We start from the raw sequence: 20,950 nt of genomic DNA, 5'->3' as shown, positions 1-20,950 counted from the left end.
AAATTTTGGGTCTTCTATGAAGATAGCTGGAGTGTTACGAATTTGAAGTCCAACAGGGATCACGCCGGAACGTAGATAGTCAGTAAGCATCCGCGCATGAAGATCCGTTCCGATTTGCTTCTTTTTAAGCTTTTCAAGTTTGTCCAAAAGAATCCGAGAATTGTTCGGGGTCGAGGAAATGGGTGGGTCCGAGAGCAGTGAGGGACCACCCATAAGATTTTGGATATACTCTTCTGAATATGTGAGTGACTCCTTTGACATTCTGTGTGATCAGTTTGTATCAGACAAAGTAATGGATTGTAGTAATCAATCCTGTGCTTGTAAGGCCCAGGGAGGCCAACTCTCGCAGCTCAGCAGCTGCTCAAAGTATGTACAAAAAACAGGAGTATGAACCCATCAACCTATTGGGATTGGGGTAAAAGGAAATGTATACAAGACAGTATCCCAAACGGTATAATTGAATAAAGCAATAAACAATATCTAATAAGGATATCTATACAGTATTATCCTAAAAAGAGGATCAAGGAGTCCATTATTTTGTACATGATTGTGCTGAAAAGCATCAGTTTATAATTTACAAAAATTATGAAAGGAAGGGACAATTAAATACAGATAGTTGCAGCACTGTATAGACAAATAAACAAATGACATATATCAGCCCAAAGGGTATGTACAAGGTGCACGAGTGCAGTGGGTTGTGACACTACGGCAGCAGTGACAAAAAGTACAGCGTGAACGGCGCAAAGTGCAAGGTGCAAATATATACAGTGAAAATACACAATGGTTTCCAATTTAATAGTATCCTGGTTCAATGTTCATAAGGAGAACCACTGTGGGGGGCGCCTAGAGTCTGGCTGTTTAGTCAACGGCGTTTCGATCCGTATCACTGTGGATCATCTTCAGGACAGGTAGGGCTGGGTACAGTGCTGTAAGGGAGGGAGACAATAGTGAGGGGCAAGGCCTCGGGAAGAACGGAAGGGGGGGGGGGGGGGGAAAGGGGCTACTTTTTGGCTTACAGTGGTTCAGTGAATATCTGACCGGTATGAGTAGACTTAATAGGAGTCAAGCCAGTGAAGGTCTTGATCAGGGTCGTTGAGCACTGGAAATAAATTATATAAATATATGAACCAAAAGTAACGCGATGGGAAAGTGGGTCTCATAGCATGGGCAAGATCACTACTCACCAGCAGAATCCTGGAAGGTCCAGGAAGAACATGGGCCGTAAGGTGGCGTAGAAACGTCCACTGCGGTATCAAGGAAATCAATTATCTGGTGGGAAAAAGTAATGCGGGGGTTGGAGCAACAATGTCGGGGTTTTTTGGCCAAAATAAATGAACCGCGCTGAAGGAGCTTCAGCGTCTTACCTTCAAGTCGAGGTGTGCATCACACGAAGAAGGAGCAAATCTGAGGAAATAAAGAACGGAGGTCAGCTACCTAAACAGAGACGGGGCAAGATCACAAAGCCCGGAGGGCCGGCGTGGCATCTTACCGTCTTCTGTGCACCTTTGGCGCATTGACTTTCTTTTGGTCCTTTGGGATTTTAAAAAACTCCCACACAAAGTGCTCCTTAGGTTTATAGGTGGTATTATCTTCAGGCAGGAAGTGCCTTCTCTCCTCCTCCTCCTCCTCCTCCTCTTCTTCTTCACCACCAATGTGGTGTTGTGGTGGTCCTTGTGGTGGTGGTGGTGGTGGTGGTGGTGCAGATGCTCCTGCTGCTGCTGCTACTGTAGCCATTTCTCAATGAATAGAAACAGGTCTTCCTCACTCAAAAAACAAAGTGAGAATGAGGAAAAAAGATGGGGGCTTTCATCATTTGGAAAACAAAACTGTTCTGAACCAATGAAAAGTGTTATTTTCAGGTCACATGACCCGGGCTTTCATCATTTGGAAACCAAAACTGTTCTGAACCAATGAAAAGTGTTATTTTCAGGTCACATGACCCGACGCGCTTACGATACGCGCCCGGGGGCGCGTAGCGTAAGCGCGTCGGGGCGCGCCCGGGGGTGCTTACGCCGTGCGTCATAAGACGCATCACGCGGCTACGCGATACGTCACGATGTTGTTTTCGTTCGCGGAAATAGCGCTAACGGGACGCTCACCGGTACACGCACCGGGGCGCGCCGCAAGATTGCGCTTACCGGTGCGTTCACCGGTACGCGCACCAGGTGCGCTCCAGGGCAAAAAAGAAAAAAATAAATAAACATGAACAATATACATAAAAAAATAGTATTACATAAATATACAATATAGGATTGGATGTATGACGTTACAACGCATGCTTTTACATCGCATGCCTTTACAACGCGTTTTTTACATCGCATACCATTACAACGCATATCGCTTTTGGGTGTTGGATAGTGAATAGTTTAATTTACTATTCCAACTCCAGTCCCCGTGGACACTAAGGAAGGTTATTGGATAGTAAATTAACCTATTCCCTATCCTAGAGCGCCCCCCAGCGCAATGCGTTGTAATAGTTTGCGTTGTAATGACCGCGTTGTAATGGTAGTGCGTTGTAAATGTTTCGTTGTAAGTGATGTTTCCCTATAGGATTGATTATATAAACTATTATATTTCATAGCTATAGAAATTTGCTATTAAAAAACCTATGAAATTCACTGAAAAAACCATAGGTTTCACACCAGTTATAGTTAGGAATTAGCATTTAAAAAACCTATTAAATTCACTGAAAAAACCATAGGTTTGACACCAGTTATAGTTAGCTGGAAATTTTACTGACATAAAACCATTGAAATTCCCACGTTATAGTTAGTTGGACTCACTATAACTCGCGCGCCCGCAATGCACTGCTGATGATGTCACATATTACATCATTCATGACATGGTTAGTGACATCACTGATGACATCACTGATGACATCTCAAATGACATCACTGATGACATGTCAAATGACATCACTGATGACATCACTGATGACATCATCCATGTGATAATACAATACACCTCCTCACACTCTAATCTAACACATGATACACCTAGTGTTAAATACAAACTACCATTCCTGAAACCATTGACACAGTAAAACCACTTACCACATACGCACTCACTGATTTCTAGGTCTACACACACATCCACTCATTCACCCATTCAATCTTTCATACATACAGTCACTCATCAATACAAGACCAACATATGCACTCATACACCTATACAGAGACTCACACACTGCCACTCATCCATGGAGCTACTCATACACCTAGTCAGTCATGTAAAGAATCAATCGCACTCCCATTTCCACAACTATACAGTTATACACACAAAACCTTGCTTATTTAAACATAGACTAACACATACTTACTGTCTTTTACAATCACTGATACAAGTACATATTGATAGATACAGTCACTTATGCAATCACAGGCTGTTATATATAGTCATTTATATATGACAACTCTCACATGCAGCAGCTTACACAACAACAAACATAATGATGTACACATTCAGACCGTTTAGTCACTAACCCATGCATTCACTAAGACACATTTAATCACTCACTCATACAGTCAGTCACGCACCTACTAAATCCTTCACCCAGTCACTCATACATACACTCACTCTTCAATATGTAAAACATATTTTAACTTTACAGAAACACACAGACACTGGATGATGTCATCAGTGATGTCAATTGATGTCATCAGTGATGTCATCAGTGATGTCATTTGAGATGTCATCAGTGATGTCACAAACCATGTCATGAATGATGAAATATGTGACATCATCAGCAGTGCATTGCGGGCGCGCGAGTTATAGTGAGTCCAACTAACTATAACGTGGGAATTTCAATGGTTTTATGTCAGTAAAATTTCCAGCTAACTATAACTGGTGTGAAACCTATGGTTTTTTCAGTGAATTTAATAGGTTTTTTAAATGCTAATTCCTAACTATAACTGGTGTGAAACCTATGGTTTTTTCAGTGAATATATATATATATATATATATATATATATATATATATATATATATATATATATATATTAGCTAGTGAACAAGCCTGCAGTACTGCCGAAACGCTTCTAGCATTACCAGCTGACATTAAAATACTTTGCGCATAGCTACGGCGTCGACTTTCCTGTTTTGGAAGTGTGGTTAATTCATTTGGACTGTGTTTGGGAGGTCCGCAACGTCGACGCTCCCTTTGATTTGGAGGCAGTGGGTTATCCTGAACAAATGTGGAGCATATATACATATATATATATATATATATATATATATATATATATATATTCCAACACGTAATAACTGAATGGCACTAGAGCGATATTCAAGTCAAACGCTAAAATTTATCATGTTTGAAAAAATGGTCTGGAAACAGGACGTCCGTGTACTATTATTACAGGCCCCATATCTAATCACGTTCATCAGTAGTTAGAGCAACGTCTGGAAATCTTGCATGTCCAGAATGCCTCGCACGAATGCTACTCTTTAGACTTGTGGTAAAATAGTTTCAAATGTGCTGTTGCCCCTTCCTCCTATTAAACAAGCATTTGCAATGCAACAGGTCTCGCATTAATTATGTTTGAGCTATTGGCATTGCTAAATATTGCAACACCAATTGCAACAAAAGTCTATAAATTGTAGGCCCAAAAAATGTGTATTTATTTTTTTTAGTAATGTTGGCATGCTGTGCTTTAGATGAATATGTTTAAAAGTAAAGTGCGCCATACTGCAATTGCTACAATAGTTAATTGTGGATGTTTTACCAATTGATGTGTGCACTGATGGCTGGTGGTGTGTGTGCCTGTAGAAATTGTGCACTGATGGCTGGTGGTGTGTGTGCCTAGTGGAAGTGTGCACTGCCGGCTGGTGGTGTGTGTGCCTGGTGGAAGCGTGCACTGGCGGCTGGTGGTGTGTGTGCCTGGTGAAAGCGTGCACTGACGGCTGGTGGTGTGTGCCTGGTGAAAGCGTGCCCGGACGGCTGGTGGTGTGTGTGTGTGCCTGGTGAAAGCGTGCACGGACGGCTGGCGGTGTGTGTGTGCCTGGTGGAAGCGTGCACTGACGTCTGGTGGTGTGTGCCTGGTGGAAGCGTGCACTGACGGCTGGTGGTGCTTATGCCCGGTGGAAGCGTGCACTGACGGCTGGTGGTGTTTGTGCCCTTCAAAGCGTGCACTGACGACTGATGGTGTCTGTACCTGGTGAAAGTGTGCACTGACGGTGTGGTTGTATATGTGGTTGTGTGTGTGTGTGGTTGTGTGTGGTTGTGGTAGTGTGTGTGTGGTTGTGGTAGTGTGTGTGTGTTTGTGGTAGTGTGTGTGGTTGTGTGTGTGGTTGTGTGTGTTGTGTTCTTGGTTGTGTGTGTGGTTGTGTGTGTTGTGTTCTTGGTTGTGTGTATGTGTGTGCTTGTGTGTGTGCTTGTGGTTGTTTGTGTGGTTGGGTGTGGTTGAGAGTGTGTGTGTTGTGGGTGCTTGTGGTTGTAGTGTGTGTGTGGTCGGGTGTGGTTGGGTGGTTGTGTGGGTGTTGTGGTTGTGTGTGTGGTTGTGTGTGTGGTTTTGTGTGGTTGTGTGTTTGTGGTTGTGTGTGTGTGTGTGGTTGTGTGGTTGGGTGTGGTTGTGTGGTTGTGTGTGTGGTTGTATGTGTTTGTGTGTGGTTGTGTGTGTGGCTTTGTGTGGTTTTGTGTGTGTGTGTGTGGTTGGGTGGTTGTGTGTGTGATTGTGTGTTTGTGTTTGTGGTTGGGTGTGTGTGTGTGGGGTTGGGTGTGGGTCAATCAATCAATCAGGTCATTTGTAGAGCGCACTACTCACCCGTAGGGTCTCAAGGCGCTGGGAGGGGGGGGGTGCCGCTACTGCTCGAACAGCCAGGTCTTGAGCTTCTTCCTGAAGGAGAGGTGGTCTTGGGTCAGGCGCAGATTTGTCGGAAGTGAGTTCCAGGTCTTGGCGGCCAGGTAGGAGAAGGATCTTCCTCCTGTTGTCGCTCTTCGGATGCGGGGGACGGCGGCGAGGGCGTGGTTGGTTGATCTGAGGAGGCGCTTGGGAGTGTAGAAGTTGATCCGGTTGTTGAGGTAGCTCGGGCCTTGGTCGTGTAGGGCTTTGTGCGCGTGGGTGAGGAGCCGGAAGGTGATTCTCTTGTTGACCGGGAGCCAGTGCAGATCTCTCAGGTGTCCGGAGATGTGGCTGCGTCGGGGGATGTCGAGGATGAGTCTCGCCGAGGCGTTCTGGATCCGCTGGAGTCTCTTCTGGAGTTTGGCAGTGGTTCCGGCGTAGAGGGCGTTGCCGTAGTCCAGTCGGCTGGTGACGAGGGCTTGGGTGACCGTCTTCCTCGTCTCGGTGGGGATCCACCGGAAGATCTTACGTAGCATGCGCAGGATGTTGAAGCATGACGAGGAGACGGCGTTGACTTGTCTGGTCATGGAGAGGGAGGAGTCCAGGATGAAGCCCAGGTTGCGTGCGTGGTCCGTCGGTTTGGGTGCGGTGCCCAGGGCGGGGGGCCACCAGGAGTCGTCCCAGGCGGAGGGCGTGGAGCCCAGGATGAGGACCTCCGTCTTGTCTGAGTTCAGTTTCAGGCGGCTGGTCGTCATCCATTCGGCTACGTCTCTCATCCCTTCGTGCAGGTTGGCTCTGGCGGTGGCGGGGTCGTTGGTCAGGGAGAGGATCAGCTGGGTGTCGTCGGCGTAGGAGATGATGTTCAGGTTGTGTTGGCGTGCGATGGCCGCGAGGGGGCTCATGTAGACGTTGAAGAGGGTTGGGCTCAGCGAGGATCCTTGGGGTACGCCGCAGATGACTTTGGTGGCCTCTGACTTGTACGGTGGTAGGCGGACTCTTTGTGTTCTTCCGTCGAGGAAGGAGGTGATCCAGTCCAGTGCCTTCTCCTGGATTCCGATGTTGCTGAGGCGCTGTACTAGGGTGCGGTGGCAGACAGTGTCGAAAGCCGCGGAGAGGTCCAGGAGGATGAGGGCCGCTGTTTCTCCGTTGTCCATCAGAGTTCGAAGGTCGTCGGTGGCGGCGATGAGGGCGGTCTCGGTGCTGTGGTTCGCTCGGAAGCCGGACTGTGATGGGTGTGGTTGTGCGGTTGGTTGTTTGGTTGGTTGTGTGTGTGGTTGTGTGTGTGGTTGTGGTTTTGTGTGGTTGTGGTTGTGGTTGTGTGTGGGGGGGTTGTGTGTGTGTGTGTGTGTGTGTGTGTGTGTGTGTGTGAGGCAGCCAGCCACACTGCACCAGCTGCTGAGGGCAGCTAGTCACTCTGCTTCACTGCACTGGCACGATGAGATGCCATTTGCTGAAGGCAGCCAGTCACCCTGCCTGGTTGCACTGGCACGATGAGATGCCAGCTGGTGAAGGTGGCCGGTCACCTTGCTTCTCTGCACTGGAATGATGTAGGTTCACAAATGTTATCACTTTATTCCTCCCTGGTGTCCCCTCAAGTCTTTCTTCCATCCCCATCATGAGAGACTAAAAAACTGGGATGAAATGAGTGACTGGTTGAGAAAAGGACATCCTCTGCTGAAAGGAGGGACAGAATGACGAGGGAAGAGATAGCCCGTGTGGTACAGGATGGCAGTACCACTAGAATACAGTGGCAGGAGGAGTCAACTAAGAAGCAGAGAGCTTCTGGTGAAAGGAGGAACGGAGTGATTCAGAGAGGGAGAGACATCCCATGGGGAGGGTAATTAGGAGAGACTGACGGGGTGAAGTAAATGGAGGAGAAGCAGAGACTCTAGTGAAGGAAGGGGCAGGGTAACTAGGAGAGCGCTGAGACAGCCTAGAGTGGTGGTGGGGAGTGCCACAAGGATAGACTGAAAAGCTGAGATGAAATAAGTGACCGGGTTAGAAACAGAGAGCTTCTGGTGAAAGGAGGGGCAGGGTTACAAGGAGACGGGAGAGACAGCTGCGAATAACCAGTGGGCAGCATCCCCAAAGGCCACGCCCCAGCTTCCGAGCCACAGATCATAGATCTAGTGCATTGACATTGTGAACCCCCCACTTTAGCAGCTAGAGCGGGGTGGGGCTCTATATGTACCTCTTCTGTCTGCAACTTGGCAGATAAACGGGCAACATTAACGCAATAAAGAAGAAAAATGTGGAAATACTTTGTGTTTAGTGTGACAACTACAGATGCGAAGTGCAGGACAGTGAGGGCCTACAAGCCTGGCTCTACATAAGAAACACAATCAGGAAATCAAAACTTGGGCATTGTTACGTGCTGGAACAATGCTTAATAATATCAATGGAGAGTACACTTAATGAGCAACTGTGTAATATGGTCCAGTATTTTCATTTAAGAGTTCTGCTGTCACCATAACCCAGAGAAGGCAATACAGGGCCATATTACACGAACTAGAATGTCAGTGGTACGGACGGGTCATTACATTATTTCTTTATTGAAGGACGCACTGCTTATCACGCACCAGAAAAGGGGTGATATATAAAGAGACAGGAACCACAGGAGCACCGCATTCAGCAGCACTTTGCCTCGAAGAAAAACGTTCAGCTCCCGCCCTTGTTTTTTGCAAATTAAGTATTGTAACAAGGGCCTTTCTGTTACTCTGATTTGGCAAAAACACGCCTGTCACCAGACACAGCCCATGGGTGCAAAATATTGCACAGGGACTCACAGAAAATAAAGAATGAATGGATGTTTGAATATCTAGGAAGACTCTTGGGTGGGGTTCTAGTGGAAGCTGAGCCAGTGTGCAGCATGTCACAGAAAAGGCACACTGAAGTACCTGAGAGCAAGCCTGCACATGCGCAGAGCACTTCCGATTGAGGCAATCGTAGAGCCCGGCCAGTGACCATGTGGCAAGGCACAGAATGGGCACACATAAGTACCTGGGAGAAAGCCTGCGCATGCGCAGAGAACCTCAGAGTGGGGCACTCCTGGAGGCCGGGCCAGTGGCCATGTGGCAAGGCACAGAACGGCCACACAGGAGTACCTGGGTGCGAGCCCTCCTTCCTGAACTTATTTACTGTTAACTGTTCTTCGGCACCACAGCCCACCACGATGAAGATTCTCAGTGCATCAGCGAGAGTTTTTTAAAAATAAAAATGGCTATATCTCCAAACGTAATCCATCAAAGCAGCCAGGAGCGGTGGGCCAAAGGTGGCCCTGGGGTACGTAAGAACCACCATAAATACTGTGAGCACTGAAAGGCAAACATCACGCAGCACAACGTCACAACGAATGGCGGGAAGAATGCACCACATGGCTTGCAAGACACTGCATCTTGTGCGGTCGTACATCAGTGGGGGAGGTGACCGGGAGGTTTATCAATGATTGCTCCGCGCACTTTTCTAGGAAGTAGCCCACAGAGCAGTTCAACCCAAACAAGCTGCCCCCGTGAAGTCAGCCTTAATCTATCATGGAAAGCAGCGATGGGCCCCCTCACGCAAGTGACATATGCGGCCTGCTCCATACAACCTCTCCGACTTGCGGCCCAGCACCAGGTGGGATGCCACGGGAGCAGAGTGTCATGGCTGCTCAGCAGCAGACGACCATTGGCGCTGGAGCGAGCCCCAACAGAGTGGGAAGAGGCAGATGGGCCCGATTCAAGTTGCAGTGGGACTGCTCTGCAGCTCGGATGCTATAGAATGTTACCTGGCAGCCTGGAAGCTTGCGGGCATCCTGTGGAACCTCTACTTTGGCAGGCCACGCTCCAACCTTATTTATTGATCTTAAGAGTGAGTTGCATGACGTGAAATAAAAACAAGCGACACATGTATTATGGTTATACTGCATACAGGGAGGTACAGCTGGAGATGTCAAATCTTTCGAAAAACATTGGATGGTTAGGCAACCAAATATACATTCATACGCTGAGTTTGTAGGATTGTGCTTAAAGAGAAGACAGAGCAGTGTTTTAGCTAGTAAATTATGCAACTGCAGTTGGATGATTTTAACATTGATGTCGCTGACTGAATAGGAGGAAAGATGGAACATCAACCTCTCTCCAGGCAGTTGTTGCCGAGGCTTTCTATCAATGAAAAATGCAGCCACTATAGAGCGTCATACGACACCTGGAGTTGCAGGTCAAATAAAATAGAAAGTCTTGTCTTTGGGTGGGAACCATGCAAGACTGATGTGTCTGTAAGTCCGAGCTTCTAGTTGGCCCAGCACCACCTCCCTCTTATGGTCAACCTTGCCTTACGCTACCATGTAAAAGTACTCAGGCTAAAAAATGTTCAAGACAATCAATGGTGTTTCTTTAATTTCACAAAGGGTGTAGACAGTGCCAGTTGGAATAAAGAAGAGGAAGGGTTACGGGGAAAATGCTTATTGCGGAGAAACCCCCGTTGCTGGGAACAAAACATTTGCTAAGGTGTTTTCAACTGAAAAACCTTTGCACCATTATTGCAGTCGATAATGGTATGAAAGGCAATGAAACTGGGAAATGTGTGCCAAAAATGTACGTTGAAATAACACGAGCATAAAGAGGACAGGTTAAATAAAAGAGGACTTTGAGAGAGAAAAAAATCTCACACAACATGAAAACACTGGAAATCGTGGTGAGCTCTGCACCTGCCGCCTGTGCACTGGTCCTGCCGCCTGTGCACTGGTCCTGCCACCTGACACATTCCTTCTGAGCTCCCATTTCCGGTGCACTGGCGACACATTTCCCTCACAGTCAAGCTCGCAAGTAATCAGAGAAGAGGGGCTGTACCAAAGGAAAGAAAGGGCTCCTGCAAACATCTTGATTTGAAAAGGCGAGCCTTTTGAGCTCTTAATCAATTAAAGAAAGTCTCAAGACTCTTGTCGGCCAAGACAGATGGGACATAGGGGGGGGTGCGAGGGGTGGCGAGGAGGGGTTAGTGGAAAGGGGGGCATGTTTACACACGACTGTTAAAAGAAAGTGAGGAAGGCACACAGCCCGCGACCCCTGGTTTTAAGACCAGTGTTATGGGGGGCTGCAGCGGCGGATACTCTCAGATGTTGGCAGCAAGCCTGCCACCGGCCCACACAGTGATCTAATCTGAGCCTCCAAAGCCAGGGTGATATACTTAACATACATGTGTGGCGATTCGAACTCGTGGCCTGCATATCACAACAGATGTCAACGTCAACAGTTGTCTGATGCCGCCATGTTCTTAACTGCTTTAGCGTACCGAGCATCATGTTCACTGACTTAAAGGGGCGCCTATTGAGCAGGACATTCCTTAGAAGTGACAGATACTGTCCAGTTCTATATGGTTCAGATTCGGAATTAAAGGGTCAAATACACAAAAGGGGTTTCAGTGTGCAGAACCTGTTCTGAAAATAGTGTCATGCTCTGTAAAGAGAAAAATCCAAATGACAATATACTAAAGTGCATTGCGAGTCCCAATCATCATTGCATCCCGCAAAGGGAGGGCGTCTTTCAGTTCATTGAAATTCTGCCAAGAACATATTGGAATTCATTAAAAAAAATCCCAAACAGAAGAAGTTGGAAATGGGTGCTCTCCTATCTTGTTATTTGGAAGACAATGTATGAATAGTTTGTGACTGCTTCTGCATAGCACGGAATAGTTACCGAATGTACTGGGCAGTCTCTAAACACAGTCGGCACAATGTGCATTTTACGTGTACAGTATAAACTGTCTGCGAGTGAAGCCTTTCACTGCCCAAGTGACACCCGTGGCCGTCAGGGTACGCACCCAGTGGCCTCGGAATGCTGTATGGGTCCACCGAGGTCACTACTTCAGTGCGCACCGTCTCCCTTAAAGACATAAGGCACGGGTGGCAATACTGGTACATTACAAAAGTGAATGCAGTGAACCTGCAGCCCTGCGTTCACAGCCAAACTGCAGAAGGAATTGGACAAGCAGGAAGTGGGATAAAGGAGGGGGTGGCAAATGGTGAGCACTTTCGCGGCTGCTTTGACGTTCTCAGTGGCCACGCGGCTTACTGAGAACATCAAAGCGGCCACAAAAGTCCTCCCAAAGGCTGCAGGCGGACAAATGGTGCGCCCGCTGGCGCACCTGCACTGTACCCAATCCGCCTGCTGACTTTGGGAGCATTTTTGAAAGTCCCTACTTAAGTCTCGCAGAACAACGCATGCGCATTGGCTCAGCGAGGCCTAAAAAATGGTCGGGTGATTTAATGTCTGCAGGCAGTATTCTTTCAATTCTGGCAATGAACGGGGATGATACAGGACAGAATATTTAAGAAGACACAAGTGTGATTCAGAGAAGTACAGATTGGCTGCGATGTGGTCCTTATACCTCAGTGCATTTTGTTTATTGAGAGCCAGTGGTCATCTCATCTCATAACAGCCTAGTTGGCGGTGACTACCTCATCTGCATCTCAGACACTCACGGAAATGACAGCTAGCAGGAGACCGAAGTTGTCATCCTGGCTTCTGTACTCTGCTTCCTCATCAACAGTTCATTATCTGCTAAAGTTGAACTTAGAGGCGAACCCGGTTTTAAGATCTATTCATATTTGTTCTACTTTAAGAAGACTGTGTGGAAGTGCAGAGAATTATGAATTTAGGGGGAGCGGCATGTTCCAACTTCTGAATTCTCCCCCAATTGTATTTGTAAAGATACTCTCAATGTTCGATTAGTGATTACCTCTTTTGTTGGAATTTGTCTTCGTTTGAAGATGGCAGATGTTAAAACTCCTGACTTTTTGTGTGATTACCACTAGCGAGTCATCTCTCTCTTGTGATAGAGTGTATGTGGTCTTGGGGGTGGGAGGAGGATTCAGTGAGGTAGTGATGCTTTCTACTGTGCTTACCTCTTCTTGTTAATCTTTAATACATTGTGTCTGTATTGGTGGAGGTTGTGTGCTCATTGTTATGGCATAGTGAGGTACTGACACATTCTTCTGTGATTATTATGTCTCATAGCCTTGGAGCTTGTGTGGTCTTGAAGGGGGCTTGGTGAGATGCTAACAGTCTCCCTTTTGCTTGCCTCTAGTGACGAAGCTTGCACAAGTGGCCAGTTAGTTGTCGCCAGCCGAGAAAGTCAATACAAGGTCTTCCACTTTCATCATGGTGGCCTTGACAAGTTGTCTGAAGTGTTCCAGCAATGGAAGTATTGCAGAGAGACACAGCTGAAAGACCATGTAAGTAAGCGAAGGCCTGTCATAGCGAAACATGCACTTATCTGAGCTGCTATTTAAGTGGGAAAGAAGTGGAGTGGTGAGGTATGGTCAGCACCAATTATCCTTTATAGACCAGAGAGATTGGATTCCTTAGCGTCTCCCCATTCATTATGCTATTAGCAGCCACTTCGCAGTTTCTTGAAGTCAAAAGTGCCTTGAGAGACAAAGCAGTCAAGTACTAAATAATTTTTCTTGCAAAGCTATGTGTGGAGTCCGAGGGACGAAATTGGTTCTTCTCAACTCCTGAGGAGGCTTGGGAATGGCTCGACAGATGGGGGACAATCTGGGCAGCTGCTCCAAGGATCAACGGAGATGGTGAAGACCGTGCCCCGAGAGGTCAGCTGGGCAGACAGTGAGGGAGCCAGACCAGGATGGAAAAGAATCACCTCAACAACAACTCCATGACAAATTATGATTTTGTTTTCAATGGTGAACCCTAATACTGAAAACTATGGACTCTGTTGGGGCCCCTAGGGCTGGGTTTGTTACACAACCATGTCTACATCGTCCACGGTGCAAGTGGGTACTTGCGGTCAGAAAGACACCACTGTGAAAAGAGGCTAGTCTGGGTCACTATCCCCTAGGTTACTCCTTTCTTATCTCATGGGTGGCTGGTAACACTGTGTTCCTTAGGTGGGAAGCAGTGGGTGACATCTTGGGTTGACCATGCTTTCCGTAATGTGTTATGTTTGGTTGGGGCGACAGGTACTCTGCAAAGTTGGGAGGATGGGTAGTTCTAGGACCTTTGTGTAGGGAAGCGGGGGGTCAGATTCAATTTTCTGGAGGTGAGATAAGGGCGGTCGGTTTAAATGTTAATTTTTTATATTTATTTGACTGCGTGGCACCGATTTTTCTTTTTCACCACACTGATCTCGTGCTACGATATGTCTGTGATCTGCTCCTTTTCAAGCCACCTGGTGGGGCTATCGAAGAGGGTCTTTATAGACAGGATTGGGTAATGGGAGAGGATGGCACCTGCACTGATCACTTCTGGGATTCGGCTCTAGCCCTGAAACATGAATGTTCTTGGGGATAGAATCAAATGTGGGGTAGTGCTTCAATATATTAACTGGTATTCCCCAGACGTGGTCCTTCTACAGGAGACGCAACTCATGGTTAATGCTTGCAAGGCTTTGGACTGGTGGGGATACAAGATGGTGGTCCACGCTGGGTTTACTTCCGGTTCTAGGGGCACAGGAAAACGCCTTAGGAAGCAATTTTCCCTTACTGTTAATCGACCTTGGTCGGATCAGCTGGGTAGATAGGAGGGTGAAACAATCAATATTCTGTCAGTATATGTCCCACCTGGACTGCATAATGCCATCTTCCCATACTTGGGTAAATGTCTGCTGGAACTACCTCTGGGAGAACTCCTTGTGAGGGGAGACTTCATTATGACACTTTGTGATAATAGAGATCGTCACCCCCTGCGGTGGATGATGCCTTTCTGCTCCCACCAAGTTGACTTCCATTGGCAGACAGCGTTCCTCACTTTCAAGATGTAGGTCACTTGGTGAGGGGGATCTCCAATCACTCCCCAGTATGGGTGATGTATGGTCTGGATAAGCCCCTACCATGAAGGTCCATCATATTTAATCCCTGGTACCTTAAAATTCCGAGATTAATTAAACTCACAGAGCAGTATTTTCCAGAGAATGCGACGTCAGTGGACTCTCCCCAAATACTCTGGGATGGCTATAAAACCGTTCCTAAGGGACAGGCCTGCTCTCTGCTACTAGGACACAAAGGTTGAATGACGATCCATCGGAAACACTCGCATTGCATGCCCTTACATCGCACTTATTACACCGCATGTGCCCTTACATTGTGAGTAATCACATCGCATACCATTAAATCGCATTGGTATTTGCATGCATGTGAACGACGGTAACATCGCCTACAGACACCCCGCATGGTATTACATCGCAATTTACACTCCGACCTCAACCCTAAAGCCTAAAACAGCCCCTATACTAAAAGTAGCCCTAATGCACGCGACGTACCTGATCCTAAACCCTAAAACTTAAACCTTGTACCCAACAGTAATACAAGCCTACACTCCGACCTCAACCCTAAAGCCTAAAACAGCCCCTATACTGAAAGTAGCCCTAAGCCCTAATGCAACCCCAAAAACAGCCCCTATACCGAAAGTAGCCCTAATGCAACCCCAAAAACAGCCCCTATACTGAAAGTAGCCCTAAGCCCTAATGCAACCTCAAAAACAGCACCCATTTCCTAAGTAGCCCTAGTAGCCCTAACACCACCCCAAAACAGCACCCATTTCCTAAGTAGCCATTGTAGCCCTAACGCCACCCCAAAACAGCACCCATTTCCTAAGTAGCCCTAACGCAACCCCAAAACAGCACCTCCTTACCTGTTTCGCCGTTGTTCCCGTGTTGTCTCACTCTCTTCTGTGTTCCCCGGAGGCCGCCATTACATCCCATCCCGTTGTGAATGCATGTGTTCTAAATGCGCATGCAACGTAATGGCGTGCACAGACAACGCACGCGACTTGTAGGTGCACGCGATGTAAACGCTTGCGCTGTAATGCATGCGCTGAGCTGGTTGTTTCACGGACACAAAAGGTAGAAAAGCAGTGGAGAAGATAGAGCGTGATATATTAGACCTTAAAGCAGGTCTGGTAGCGGATGAGGCCGGAGATGCTAGACACTCTCTGGGCTTCAGGCAACAAGAATACAGAGATCTAGTGGCTGAGGCAGCTAGGATCCGATATCGTGCGACTCTGCATCATGTAAACGAGATAGGAAAGAAAGCCTGGAAAGGACTTGCATTGGTGCATAGACATGAGAAGGCAAACCGCTGTGTAACTGATATTTGCTCTGCAGAGGGGCTAGTACCTGAGGGATCCACAAGATATCGCCAACGCTTTTGCGACCTATTTTACCCATCTTTATTCTCCTGTGGGTACAACTACTGCGGCACACTCTCTCAAACTCGTGGATGATCTGCCCCTTCCGATTCTCTCCATGGAGAACAGAGCCCTCATAGAGAGCGATCCAATGGAGCAGGAAGTCGAATTGGCAATTAGAAATATCCAATCTGGCAAGGCGATGGGACCCAACGGCCTCCCAATAGAACTTTATAAACTTAGTGCATCCAATATAGCACCTTACTTGTTAGGGGTGTATATTGAGATCCAAATAAAAGATGCTCTTCCTGAGAATCAAAGGCTGGCCTCAATAGTAGTAATGCATAAACAGGGTAAATCAACGGACCAATGTACCACCACCAAACCCATCTGGCTCCTAAACGCAGAAGCAAAGATCCTAGCCAAGCTTCTAACATCCCGGCTTATTCAAATAACTAAATGAGTACATCCTGATCAATCAAGCTTTATCCCCGGCAGAAATACGGCCCTTAATTTATGGAGTCTCCATAGAGTATTGGGTCGCATTGACCGAATTAGAGAAGATAACGTGGTCCTGCCGCTTGATGCCCATAAGGCCTTTGACATGATTGAATGGCCGTACCTATTTGCTGTGTTGGAGCGAATGGGCTTCGGTCCCAAATTTGTGTCCTGGCTACGACTCCTCCATGCTAAACCGTTACCTCAAGTGGTTATAAATGGTCAGACTTCCCGGATGTTCCCCCTCCAATGTGGGACTAGGCAAGGGTTCCCTCTCTCAGCACTTATTTTTGCTTTGATCCACTGGCTGCCTGGGTGCGAATGGAACTGCTGATATGCGGCTTGCATTGGACAGCAGGCTGGGAAGATAGGATATCTCTCTACGCAGACAACATCCTGTTACACTTCACTGCTCCACAATCCTCCATCTACAGAATATTAGATATTTTTACAAATGTTGGTAAGTATTCTGGATACACCATTAATTGTTCCAAGTCAACAGGAATGCTCTCATGGTAAATCGCCAACCTTACTGCCCGAATGTGGACCAAATATATAGACAGATGGATTCCGTTATCTGGGAATCTAGACCACACAATGGACCGTGTGTTATTCAACGCTAGGAATCTCCAAAGCCCGCGCTGCATCTTAAAAGTGATGTTCACTATTGGAGATAACTCCCATTTTCACTGCTCGGCAGAGTGGTGTTCTTTCAAATTATGCCATAGCCACGTTTATTGTGTACTGCAAAAGACACCTTTCCCCGATGCTGCGCTCTATTTTCTAATTATAGAGGGTGAAGTTGGAACCTTGCTGTGGGATGGGGGACCCCGCATCGCCCTAACTAAATTGATGGGAGATTGGTATGACTGGGGAATAGCCATACCCGATATTAAAAAATAAGATTGGGCATTGCAACTGATAGTAATTTATCAATGGGTTCATCAGCCCATAAACGACCCAGAGTACTGTATGGACCATCATATTTTGCACCCGGGAGGGTATTTACATGCACTTTATACATACCCGAAACGGTTGACCCTTACATGACCAATTGCACTTGCAGTCCAAATTTGGAACACGGCATTCAAAGAATTGGGTTGGTAAGGCAAGATTACCCAGTCCACACCACTTTGGCACTCAGAGAGATTTGGCACTCTGAGATACGGACCAGTATTCGATAAGTGGAACCTAATTGGTATTTCTAAAGTGGGGGATCTCTAGTCCAATGTTAGAGGGGTACCACTCTCTGACCTGCAGAATGAAAATTAACTTGTGACCGCAGAGACCTCCATGCCCTCGTGGCGGCTATCACCTGGGGTGAGGTCCTCCAGGAATCATTGCCATTAGAAGATAGATTGTTAGATGACCACATGAGCAGAGGGACAATTTCCCTTCCCTATAAAAAGTTAATTAACAACTCCCCAGACACCCTCCTCCCCTTACGCCACCACTGGGATGCAGATCTAGGTGACCTGGCATATGAAGATTGGCCGGAGGCCCTGGCCTACCCCAAAGAAGTGGCAGTCAAAGCACTGTTTCGACTTGTGCCCCTCAAAATACTCCACAGGTCATAGTCATCTTGTACCATTATCGTAAAGATGGACAGAGCGCCTGATTCAACTTGTCATAGGCAATGTGGGCAGGAGGGGCCTTTGTTCCCATATCATCAGGGATTGCCCAGTCATTCAGGACTACTGGGGATCTGTAGTAACTTGTATGAATAATATATGTGGGAGTGATTTCACACCTTCTGCCACGTGGTGTCTTCTTTAACGTCTGGGATGCCACAGACTTGAATTGTATAGAGCAAATCTGGGTGGCCTAGGTATGGTGATCACTAAACGAAACATAGCCTGTTAATGTGGAGCAAAATTGCACCGCGCCTTAGAGGCTGGAAAAGAGGCATGGAATGGTTCATGGTTGCGGTGGGGGTTTTATATGAAATCAGGGGTTGCCCTATAAAGACCTGGGGCAAATGGAATGTTTACAGAGGTAGTCTGTGTGCCAAACCGTGGGGCTGTCCTCCAGGGCTGGAGATATCGCCTATCCTACATCTGATCTCCACCGGCCTTGGATTATTTTGTAACATACTCATGGGACCGGTCTGAGTTTGGAGGGCATTGTCTACATTTGCTGTACCTATGCGTGATTATTGTGGTGTACATGCCTGTTTTGATTTACCATGTGCCTAATAAAAATATGTTATTAAAAAAATGCTACTGGTGTCTCAGTTACAGCCCATAATGATATGCTTGGAAATGTGAAGCCTTTAGATTAGGACATCCACAATAACTTACATCACTGCTTTCGCTATTCTCATCCCCATCTTCTTTATTCCTTGGACTTGGATTGCTGGTCATCCTGGTGCTTCCAAACTATTGTAAAAGTAACAAAAAAGTGATCATGGATGATATGACTGTGCCTAGCCATTCCGTAGCATTTTGTTTGCTATTCTCCAACTTGTCTCTTCCTCCAGTATCCTGGCACGTTCTCCTATCTCCTCCTGACCTTGCTGCGCTCAGAGTTTGGGCTTTCCCATCTCTTGCATATCCCTCTTTTAAGCTCACTTTTTGAAGTCATCCACAACCAGAGGCTGTGGCAAGATTGTAGGTGTAGTGCTGTAGCTGCTAGAGACGGCGAGATTTTGTCCTGCTCACTTTTCCTTTCCACATGAGCACAGAAACATTTTAAATGCATGCATAAAGTGGGCAATTGCACAGGGCCCCCACCTTCCTGTGGTCCCACTGGGAGAGGGAACATTCTCTCTATGTGGTCTGTCTATTCTGTTTCTCTTGCTAAACTGTTAACCATCTCTGCCCACCACTAACTATGTTTTGACTCTGTCTCTACACCCTTTGTCAACTTAAGGATTGTTGGGATCTTGACCTAGACATATTTAAACTGTTTTGTGTGATCCAGTTAAAATGTATCATATAATATAGTATTTTTTCGCGTTGTGCGCGCTGAAATTAGCAGGAAATGGGTAATGACAATAAAATGAATTCTACGGGGTGGGGGCGGGAAGACATGTTTTGGGGTCCCCTACAGAACGCATTTTAATTTCATTACCCATTTCCTGCTAATTTCAGCCCCTAAAATCATTAAGATTTCACTGCATGAGCGTGCACCACGAACCATTACAGCACAATCTGTTGTGAGAACGGTTTCCGATAATGTCCTGCAATATAGAAGGCGGCCTTCTTGGTTCGAGTGAAGGGTGAAAGGTGGTGGTTTATTTCTTCCCGTATATTAGTAGGTGTGCTGAGGGTGAGGAGTGATACCAGGTTGGGGTAATGAGTATAATGAAAATATATGCATGACGTGTACAGTGCCCTTTAACATGGTGGACAAATTCTTGTGAGGAGCAGGACATTGTGCCTGCAGCCTCCGTGCCTTGGTTTTATCACCCCTTTCTCTTTGCCCCCAACAGCAGGTGACGGATGAGAAGACGTGCATGCAGTTTTCTATCCGGCGCCCCAACCTGCCTTCCTCAGAGGCCCACCCGGAGGAGAACATGTACAAGAGATTGGACGTGTCCATCTGGCTGCGGCACCTGAATGAGTCCGGGCAGGTGGAAGAGGAATACAAGCTGCGCAAGGTGAGCGTGCGGCACGTGCCACTCGTGGCGTGCGCTTCTGTCATGGCGCATGTAGTGACTTCATGGTGCGCTGGCGTCTGCCCTGGGCGCCGCCGGTACAGAAAGCCAGGTAGGTAGGCAGGCCGCGTGGGGGCAAGGATCTTCTAAGGAGAGAGAAGCCAGAGAGAGCGCAGTGTGGGGGAATAGCTGGAGCTCATTTTTGGGTTGAGCATTTCGAGACCTCTTGTATATACTTTATTATATATACTTTAGTATACTTATATGTGTATGCACTTTGTGGGCTCTGGAGATCAGCCGTAGGACTTGTCTGCTACCGCTTAAGGACTTTTTTTTCTGTTCAACTGCCTCTATTTAACTGTCTTGATAGAAAACTACCAACACACTATAAAAGCTCCCTCATGAACTCTATTTCTTTTTTCCGATTCACACTGAATTCAACATGAGCTGTACATACAATTAAATCATTACATAATCCAAGTTCATAATTGTAGTTTTTAACTTTTATTTATTCATTTTTTTCTTTCTTTTATCAAAACTACTTTTCTATAAGTTTTTTTTGATTAGGTAAACCTTTACAATAAATATTCTGAACATGTATGAATATAATAACATTTTCACATCTTCGACGTCATGTAACCCCCAGGTAGAGAAACGACAACAAAAGCATTAACACAGTCTCTCATACATTCATACCTCTTCAAATACATCATGACTCTATTCACAAACACATAACTCTGGAAAGTCGGAGAAATGGTATCAATCTCTTTTGACCAATAAGGCATCTGCAAGTAGCAGGATCTAAATAGCAATGGCCAAAGCGTTTCGGTGGTTTAAGAAAATGATGAACGCCACCTTCATCAGGAACCCCCAGATAACAAATCAAAGTTTCTACACCCAGAAAACTACCAGCAGAGGTCAGTAAAATACCAGAATTGCTTTCTGCTGAGGGA

At 46.6% G+C, this 20,950-nt stretch overlaps 1 protein-coding gene across 4 annotated transcripts in view; it reads left to right on the top strand.

Moving 5' to 3' along the window:
• Positions 1-20,950, top strand: part of TBC1D16 (TBC1 domain family member 16) — a 785,234-nt gene that overhangs the window by 603,618 nt on the left and 160,666 nt on the right. For all 4 annotated transcript variants that reach the window (XM_078654046.1, XM_078654047.1, XM_078654045.1 and 1 more), the window contains exons 5-6: positions 12,846-12,993; positions 19,833-20,000. In XM_078654046.1, coding sequence (XP_078510172.1) covers positions 12,846-12,993; positions 19,833-20,000 — 316 coding nt within the window. The remainder of the gene's footprint in view (positions 1-12,845; positions 12,994-19,832; positions 20,001-20,950) is intronic.

This window comes from Lissotriton helveticus, chromosome 7, assembly GCF_964261635.1.
Source record: "Lissotriton helveticus chromosome 7, aLisHel1.1, whole genome shotgun sequence".
Taxonomy (NCBI): Eukaryota; Metazoa; Chordata; class Amphibia; order Caudata; family Salamandridae; genus Lissotriton; species Lissotriton helveticus.
The sequence above is the reverse complement of the archived record's forward strand: the minus strand, read 5'-3'. Positions and strand labels throughout refer to the sequence as shown.